This window comes from Palaemon carinicauda, chromosome 37, assembly GCF_036898095.1.
Source record: "Palaemon carinicauda isolate YSFRI2023 chromosome 37, ASM3689809v2, whole genome shotgun sequence".
In the NCBI taxonomy this organism is placed as follows: domain Eukaryota; kingdom Metazoa; phylum Arthropoda; class Malacostraca; order Decapoda; family Palaemonidae; genus Palaemon; species Palaemon carinicauda.
In genome coordinates this window covers 4,485,369-4,495,368 of record NC_090761.1, presented here as the reverse complement: position 1 = coordinate 4,495,368, position 10,000 = coordinate 4,485,369, and the positions used below count along the sequence as shown (strand labels likewise).

Here is a 10,000-nt window from a genome sequence, read left to right as displayed (position 1 = left end):
GATTGAGAAAAAATTAGGAATTAACATTAATGGTGGATTATTATTATTATTACTTGCTAATATACAAAACTAGTTAGAGAAGCAGCATGCTATACGCCCAGGAGCTCCAACAGGAAAACAGCCCAGTGAGGAAAGGAAACTAGGAAAAATGAAATGTTTTGAGAATAGTTATATTAAAATAAATAGCTCCTATATAAACTATAAAAACTTTAACAAAACTAGAAGAAGAGAAACAAGATATAATAGTGTGCCCGAGTGTACCCTCAAGCAAGAGAACTCTAACCCAAGACAGTGGAAGACCATGGTACAGAGGCTATGGCAATACCTCAAGACCCAAGAACAATGGTTTGATTTTGGAGTGTCCTTCTCCTAGAAGAGCTGCTTACCATAGCTAAAGAGTCTCTTTTACCCTTATCTAGAGGATACATTAACAACTTAAGACTTGCAGTTGATATAGTTGTGTTTAGTGAATCATTGGAGAAATTACAAAGATGATAGAAGATTTGAATAATCAAAACAGAAATGTAGGACTGAAAATGAATATGAGTAAAACTAACCTAATGTTGAATGAACATGTGAGAGACAACAAATAAGAGCTATGGAAGAGCTCCTGGATATGGTTAATAAATATACGTACTTGATAAACCCATTCAGTATTTCCCCAGGACACTAGACCGAAATTAAAAGAAGGATAAGCATGGGATGGAGAGCATTTGGTAAACGAAATAAGATTATGAACTGTAAAATACCATTTACTCTAAAAAGAAAAGTATCCAATGAGATGGTCCTACCAGTATTAACTTATGCATCAGAAACTTGGAGCCTTACTAAAGCCTTAGAACATAAGAGCTATAAGAATAACAGTAAGAGACAGAAAAAGAGCAACATTGATACGAGAGCAAACTAAAGTAGAGGAGATTCTAACAACTTATAAGAAAAAGAAATGGACACGGAATGCCAGACAACAGATGGAGATTTAAAATAACAAAATGAGTTCTTAGAGATTATAAAAGAAGCATAGGTAGGAAGAGAAGACGAGGGTCTGACAGGCTATGATAGATCGACGAACTAAGGACGTTTGTGGGCGTTGACTGGCACAGAAAGACCATAAACAGACGCAAGTGGAATGACATGTCTGAGGCCTTTGTTCTGCAATGGACAAGTAACGGCAGACGATGATGATGATGATGATGATGAGGATGATATATGTATATATAAAAGGAATCCATATGTATGCACACACCTTTTTATGTGTGTATATATATATATATATATATATATATATATATATATATGTATATATACATACATACATATATATATATATATATATATATATATATATATATATATACAGTATATATATATATATATATATATATACATGTTCAAATAAGCCATATATATTTTTGATACATTAATGTCTGGATTCTCTTAACGACCTCGGGATCAGAGCCCCAGGCGAAATCACACAAAGACAAGAGCTTGTGACCGGCCGGGAATCGATCCCTGGTCGGCAAGCTTGTATAGACAGTGACTAAACCACTTGGCCACGAAGAAAGATATATCTATATCTATATATATATATATATATATATATATATATATATATATATATATATATATATATATATATATATGTATGTATGTATATATATACATATGTAAACATATATGATAGTCCAGTGTATATGAAAAAAATTATTTACCTTTCTTTCGACACGCTATTCAATAAAATTCCAGCTTTAGATAGGTAGGAATAGAATAATATGCATAAAGGTCGATAATATCCCGTTCCCCGCAGTCCATCCACTCACGAAAAAAAAAAAGATTAACGCCAGACCTTCCCTGTTTCCGTACAATGAAAGAAGGAAACCAAGAAAAAAAAATGTAAATACAACATTTCATACGGAAACAAAAGCTGTCTATTTGGTACGCTCTTATTGTTCCAGCGTTTATTTTTAATTTTGTTTCCCATTGTTCCTCCCGCAGACGATGGGCTCGCTCCACCCTGGTGCTCGTCCCTCTGTTCGGAGTGCATTATGCGGCCCTTCTCGGCTTCACCTTCTTCATCGATAAGGACAGCACCATCGAGATGGTTTGGCTCTTCACGGACCAGTTCTTCGCTTCCTTTCAGGTAAGAAGTTAATATTATTATTATTTTTTTTTGCTTAGCTATTATCTAAAAGAGATTAATCCTTTCATCTCCTTTTCTTCTGTTCTCTCGCCATCAATGTCACTACCGACCCTGAGACATATCTCGTTTCTTTAACAATATTAAATAAGTCGGTGAGTCATTTTCTGTGTCTTCATGTTCGCCAGTATGTTATAGGTAGATGAGGTATACATAAATGTGAGCGCATATACAAATAGGGGTATACTGTATATCTATAAGATAAATAAGATAAGTATGTATACATACATATATTTATATATTATATACTGTATGTATAGTGTGTATATATATTATATAATGTATACATCATAGATAGTAGGTTGGCCAGGCTACCAGCCACCCATTGAGATACTACCACTAGAGAGTTATTGGATCCTTTGACTAGCCAGACAGTAATACATTGGTACCCTCTCTCAGTTTAATGGCTCATTTTTTCTTTGCATACATATACACCGAATAGTCTGTCCTATTCTTTACACATTCTCATCTTTCCAAATACACCTGACAACACTGGGATTACCAAGCAGTTCTTCTTTGCTCAAGGGGCTAATCACTTTACTGTAATTTTTCTGTGGCTACTTTCTTCTTGGTAAGGATAAAAGAGACTCTTTAGCTATGGTAAACAACTCTTCTAGGAGAAGGATTATCCAAAATCAAACCAATGTCCACTAGTCTTTGTTAGTATCAGAGCCTCTGTGCCATGATTTTCCCCTGTCTTGGGCTAGAGTTCTCTTGCTTGAGGTTACACTAGGGTACACTAGTCTATCTTATTTTTGTTTCGTCTTCGTTTATTTTTATTTTTTTTTTTTTTTTTTTTTTTTTTTTTTTGAAATGGTGTGTTGGGCAGGCTTAACTGAAGAGCCATGGATGCGTGGTGGTTTATCAAGATGTTGTCTTATCCTAATGTTTTTTTTTTTCTTCTCAAAACCATGCTTACTGTCCTTTCTTCAGTTGAAGTATTTAGCCTTGCATGGTGCATCGGCTGTCGGCTACTCCATGTTGATCAGTTTTTCAACTTTTTTTGGTCAATCACTTTATCTATATTCCTGTATATATTGTTTTTGTTACCATTCTGGTTAGTTAAGTTCTCAAGTATGATGTAGCTTTTTTTTTTACCATTACTTTAATGCTGTCTGGAGACATTGAGTGAAATAAGGGACCAATATGTCATAGATTTCGTCAATGTCGTCTACAGTATTGCAATATTCGTGGTCTTCATGCAAATATTCAAGACCTCACAGTTGTGTCCAGACAGTATGATATTCTTTTGTGCTCAGAAACTTTGGTTTCTAATATGAGGTGCTCATATGAGCTCCTTATAACTGGTTTTAAGAAGCCAATAAATTTGAAACGGGATGCCATTCTTACGGCCAGGGGAATGGCAGTGTATATTAGGACTGTGAATCCTGCTTCTCATAAGTTCTCTTATGAATGTTGATGCCATGAGTCAGGTAATAAAAGTTTTTGGCAGGCATGACAACTTCTCTTTGTGTTCGATCTACCGGAATCCAGACATTGAGGAATCCATCTTCGATTGCCTTATCATCATCATGGCTAAGATACAAGAAGATGATAGGATTGCCTTTTTTGTTTTTGTTGGTGATTTCAATGCTCACCATAGGGAGTGGTTAAATTCTGTTTCTCACACCGATAGACATGCTTAAAATCTTTAGACTCTGTCCCTGAATCAGGCTGTGAGCACATCGTTATAACAAGTAAGGTTGGTTCTCCAGTTAGGACATCTGATCATGCCTTAATTTCATTAGTAATGAAGACTGAGCAGCCTGTCCCTGATATATCATGTGTTGATCCTGTTGTCCCTTTGAATGAGAATTTAGTCAACATAATTGATAGGCGTATCCCTTCTCATGTGCTAAGGTATTGAGTGAAGGAAAAACCATGGTTCAATGATGATTGTATTATTATTATTATTATTATTATTATTATTATTATTATTATTATTATTAGCCACGCTCCAACCCTAGCTGGAAAAGGGAGATGCTATAAGCCCAAGGGCTCCAACAAGGAAATATAGCCCAGTGAGGAAAGGAAATAAGGAAATAAATAAACAATATAAGAAGTAATGAACAATGAAAATAATATATCTTAAAAAACATTAACAACATTAAAACTGATAATTCCTATACAGACTATACAAAAACTTATGTCAGCCTTTCAACATAAAAACATAAGCTGCAAGTTTGAACTTTTAAAGTTCTACTGATTCAACAACCCAATTAGGAAGATCATTCCACAACTTGGTCACAGGTTGAATAAAACTTCTTCAATATTGTTTAGTATTGAGCCTCATGATAGAGAAGGCCTGACTATTAGAATTAACTGCATGCCTGGTACTATGAACAGGATTGAACTGTCCATGAAGGTCTGAGTGTAAAGGATGGCCAGAATTATGAAAAATCCCATGCAACATGTATATTGAAGTAATTGAACGACGGTGCCAAAGATTAATATCTAGAGCAGGAATTAGAAATTAATAGACCATAAGTTCCTGTCCAACAAATTAAAATGAGAATCAGCACCTGAATACCAGACAGGAGAACAATACTGGAAACAAGGTAGAATGAAAGATTAAAATACTTCTTAAGAATAGATTTACCACTGAAAATCTTAAAAGGCTCTCTCAATAAGCAATTTTTTGTGTGCAATTGAAGAAGACACAGACGTGCGTATTTGGAGAAGCAGAAGACTTATCATCTTTGGGGAGGTATCAGATCAGATTTGACTGGTACAACCCAGGAAAATAAGTGGTGGACTACCTTTAAATCTGCATTCTTTGGCGTAGATGCAACAGTTCCCCCTTTACTTAACCAGATGGCCCTGTCCCTCACTGTCCAAAGGAAAAGGCAACCCTTTTGGCTGATGTGTCTGGCAGTAAGCAGAGTAATGACAAACTTGATCTTCCTCATTCCTGTTTTCCCGAGGCTAAACTAACTAGTTTAGCTTTTCGATCTCATGAAATCAAAGCTTTCTTGATGACCTTGATGCTTCTGGAGGTGTAAACCCAAAAGGTATTTTCTTTTATATAAAGATTTCTTGGCTCCAAAGTTATCTGTTATTTTGCGCAAGTTAGTAAAGAGAGGACCTTTTAGCACCTGTTTGAGAATTGGTAATGTTACTCCACTATGTACATGTCTTTGTGGTAGCGCAAGTCCAACTGATTATTGCCCAATTTCCATAACTCCCAACTTATCTAAAGTTTATGAACGTCTGCTGGCAAAACGTCTTAATAGGTTTGCAGAACGTAATTATCAAGTCCCTAATTTGCAGTTTGGATTTCGTAAAGGCCTTGGAGCATGGGATGCTATTTTTACAATTTCTAATGCTATAGAGAAATCCTTTGTGTTCAGGATGTTTGTATGACTGGCCTTGATTTTAATGCTGCCTTAGATCGTGTTAATCATGAGGCCTTGTTTCCAAGCTCAAACAGTTGGGAAGTGGGTGGGTCGTTTCTTAGCATTATTATTGTATTTTTAAGTAATAGGTTGCAAAGAGTTGTTGTTGATGGGCACCATAGTGAGTATAGGAATGTGATATCTGGTGTTCCTCAGAGTAATGTCCTTGGCTCATTACTTCTCATACTATATATGCATAACAAGTGGTTTGGCTAAAAAAAAAAAAAAAAAACTTGTTGCATATGCAGATGATGCTACTCTCTTAGCATCAACTCCATCTCCTGAATGTAGATATGTGGTTGCTGAATCCCTTAATAGAAATCTATCTAAAATTAGTGTGTGGTGTAAATTATGGGGCATGAAGTTGAATCCTAATAAAACTCAAAGTATGATTGTAAGTAGATCAAGGTCAGTGGCTCCTTAACATCTGGATCTCAGCATTGATCAGGTTTCTTTAACTGTGTATGACTTTTAGAATTTTAGGTGTGATTCTCGACAGCAACTTTAATTTTGAGAAACACATCCGTCTTCTTCCATTGCACAAATAATTGGCTTATATAGAGTCTTTTAAGATTTTCGGTGATCAATCTATTCTGAAGAAGTGTTTTAATTCTTTCATTCTACCTTATTTCGAGCATTGTTCTCCTGTCTGGTCTTCAGCTGCTGATTCTCATCTTAATTTGTTGGACAGGAACTTTCTATTAAATTTCTTATTCCTGATCTAGATATTAATCTCTGGTACCATCGTTCATTTACATCATTATGCATGTTGCCTAAGATTTTTTATAATTCTGAGCATCCTTTACATTTAGATCTTCCCGGAATGTTTCATCCTGTTCGCAATACTAGGCATGCAGTTAATTCTAATAGTCAAGCCTTCTCCATTATGAGGCTCAATAATACACAGTATTCTACAAGTTTTATTCCACCTGTGACTAAGTTGTGTAATGATTTATATATTTCCCTATTTCCTTTTCTTACTGGGCTATTTTTTCCCGTTCGAATCCTTGCTTTTCTAACTAGTGTTGTAGCTTAGCTAGTAATAATAACATATATACATATGCATACAGGGTGTCTATAAACTCTATAACTTAAAACTTTATTACAAAAGCAAATGAACACATATATGTGGATATTATTACCAAAGGAGTAGAATGTGGGGATGGGACATTTAGCCGTGGCCATTTCGCCGGGGTCATTTTGCCATGGCCATCTCCACACATTCCATTTTACCGTGGACTATTTTTGCCGCAGACCAGTCTAGCCCCATATACAGTATACATATTTTTCAAAAAGTAGAATTGTTGCATAGGTGCTTTAAACTAATTTGAGTGATTATATATGATACAAATTATAAGGTGGAATTAAGTTGAAATTTTTTTTAAATATTTGTAATTTTATTAGCGTCTTTACAAACAAAAATAGCATTTCATTGTATAAAACAAAAAATAGTATTTTATTGTACAAATTCTTATAATCTTATATATAAGAATGTTATCTTCAGTGCATTGTAAGAGTCTAAAAAATATTTTATTTTAGTAAGTTATAAAAAATAAGAAAGCAGTGAAAGAAAAAAAATCCTTCATTCAAAATTATGAGCAATGCCCCGTAAATAGTCTACACAATCTATCACTAAATCTTCTCACGATCGTCAATATCAGAGCGTCTGCCTTCCTGTATTTCTTTAAGTTTGGTGCATTGCTATACAAGTCCCCCCCCCCCCCTCTCTGAACTTGTCTTTAACAATCTATAAGTTTCCAGATTACTGGATGTTCTACTCCTAGTTCGCACTGCAACCTGTTTAAAACTCTCATCGTATAGATTCCACATCTCAACTGGAAAAAGCGGTTGTCGTCTCCCATTTCCTCTTCGTAATCTTCTACCTACGTAGACGTTTTCAAACCAGTCCAGGAGGGGTTGCAATTCGTCTGTAAGCGCATCAGATAAATGTTCAATTGCGACGTCAATTTCACTGATAGGAATAAAGACGAGAGCAATTATCACTTTAGATTTTAGAGCAAATTCAGTGTCATTATTATACCTTCGTAAATATCCCAAACTAGCCAGATGTTTTCTCATATTTTGAGACAGGTGAAAAAAAAACATCAATGAATTGCAGTAAAGGGAAAGTGCTGCTCTAAACTTTGGAAATTAGCGAGTTCAAAGTCACAATTTACCTTTTCCAGGCAGCATTCAGGCTGTAATTCAAGAATCATGTCAAATAATTTATTACAAGTTATACGTAATTTGTTTGGCTGTAAAGCGTATATGAATGGGGTACACCTCCATGAATTTCCCCCCAAATTGCATATACTTTTTTTTATCTTTTATTATGAAATACACATTTATAATCTTACAGTTTATAACATATGCGTATGTACAACATAGTATATTTACATTAGTATTTTATTTTTATTTTACATATAGTTGTAAAAATAAAGGTGGGCAAATTTTAAAAGTACCATCCACAAATAACTTTTTGTTTGACTAAGAAAATTACAATTCCTTTTTCTTCCAAATATCAAAATTCTACATGATGCATCACAGCTATCAGCTATTAAAAATTGTTCTTCGATACTATCAGTTACATGATAAGTTTTAAAGCTATTAGGTACTACAAGTTCTTCTAACTTGCTCGGATTTCCTGGGAAATCGGCAATTTCTTTCCGCTTCCTACTCACAATTTCATTTAGCGATCGGGTGTTCGTTATCACTACTTGACAAGCTTCAGGCAAAATTACAAGGCACTCGTTAATTGCTTGAGAAGTACTCTACAGTTTCAGCAGCTCGCACTTTTATCTTTGTTTTAACTATCTCTCTTTCGACTTTAGATGCAAAGGCTGCATGCGTGTGCCTATTAATTTGTTTTACCACTTCACGATTTCTAACATGTATCCGAAGTTTGCAGAGCTTTCTTTTCTCATATCTCCAAAATGTTCTTATCAACAGCATTACCATCAAACACATATATATAGCAGTCGTGTGAATACTTTTCTCTTCCTCGTGAAGACAATATCGAAGACTGTATTTCCATGGGCTAAGAGTTTTTCTATTTAGATGTAGCTCCTTAGAAAGTTAAGAGTGAACTGTAAATTACTTTATAACTTCAGAATACTAAACCAGAAAAAAAATGTAAATAACTTAAAACTACCGAACTACCAGACCAGTCTTGTGGTACTTCGGTATTAAGAATTATTTACTCACACACACATAACTATAAATACCAATACATTTTTTTCATTTCTCAAATTAGTTGAAACAACCTATGCAACAATTCTACCTATTGCAAAATATGTATACATGCGGTAAGACTGGTCTACGGCGAAAATAGTACACGGTAAAATGGAATGTGGCGAAAATAGTACACGGTAAAATGGAATGTGGCGAAAATAGTACACGGTAAAATGGAATGTGGCGAGATGGCCACGGCAAAATGGCCACGGGGAAATGGCCACGGCTAAATGTCCTATCTAATTACCCTTATATGTGCGCCATAGTAGGACGAAGCATATCTAGATGGGATTCGAATTCTTACAACGTTTACTGTAGCATAGCCTCATCAATGGTGGGAATGGCATCAGTAATCACATGCTTTAGAACAGTGATGTTCTGTATCTTTGTTCGGTACACAATATCTTTAACATTACCCCTTAACAGGATCAAGAAAAACTGAACTACTGTTAGAGAGGATTACTTTGAGGATTTATGAAATTTTGGCTGCAAGTTTTTTTTCAGAAAGGAAATAGGAACAGAAGAAGAGGGCTAGTAATTAGTTGCAGCTACGGGCCGAATGGGTCCTACTTGATCCTTATGTTATCTCTACAGTACATCACAAGAGGACCACTGACTGCACTATCCTACTAGAACACTACATAAATCTAAATGCGAGAATAATTCCATGGATTATAGGGGCATAATAATACTGAATTTGCAAGGGAAGGTAGATGATGAGATTTGCATTTAGAAAGCCAGGCAGATGACGGAAAGAAGAACAATGCGAGTTTAGACAAGCACGAAGTTGTGCTGATTTGGAATTTGATATATAACCGTGAACATAGAATTTATCATGGAACTGGACTGTCTGTTGGATATTACAGTATGTACATGTGGGAATAGCTGGCTGAGAGTAAAAGTAATTTGAGACAACTGCGTTTTGTTTCAGCCGCTTTTCAATATCTCCAGAGACAAGATTTACAATCCAAGATCCCAAATTCATTCCACGCTCGTGACTTTATATATTTCGGTAATCATGACCTTATTATCACTATAAGGTTTTTTTTTTTTTTTTTTTTTTTTTTTTTTTTTTTTTTTTAAGGAGACATAGGACTACATATTGTATACTGGGTTATCAATATCCACTGACGAATTCTCTCTAGCAGTAACTTGGGTGGAAAAGGTGCTCTGCTGCTGA

The 10,000-nt window shown here is 35.1% G+C and overlaps 1 protein-coding gene across 1 annotated transcript in view; it reads left to right on the top strand.

Annotated features, from left to right (window-relative positions):
* The window catches only part of LOC137628971 (secretin receptor-like), a 390,916-nt gene that overhangs the window by 341,076 nt on the left and 39,840 nt on the right, over positions 1-10,000 (top strand). The window contains exon 10 of the mRNA XM_068360225.1: positions 1,993-2,137. Coding sequence (XP_068216326.1) covers positions 1,993-2,137 — 145 coding nt within the window. The remainder of the gene's footprint in view (positions 1-1,992; positions 2,138-10,000) is intronic.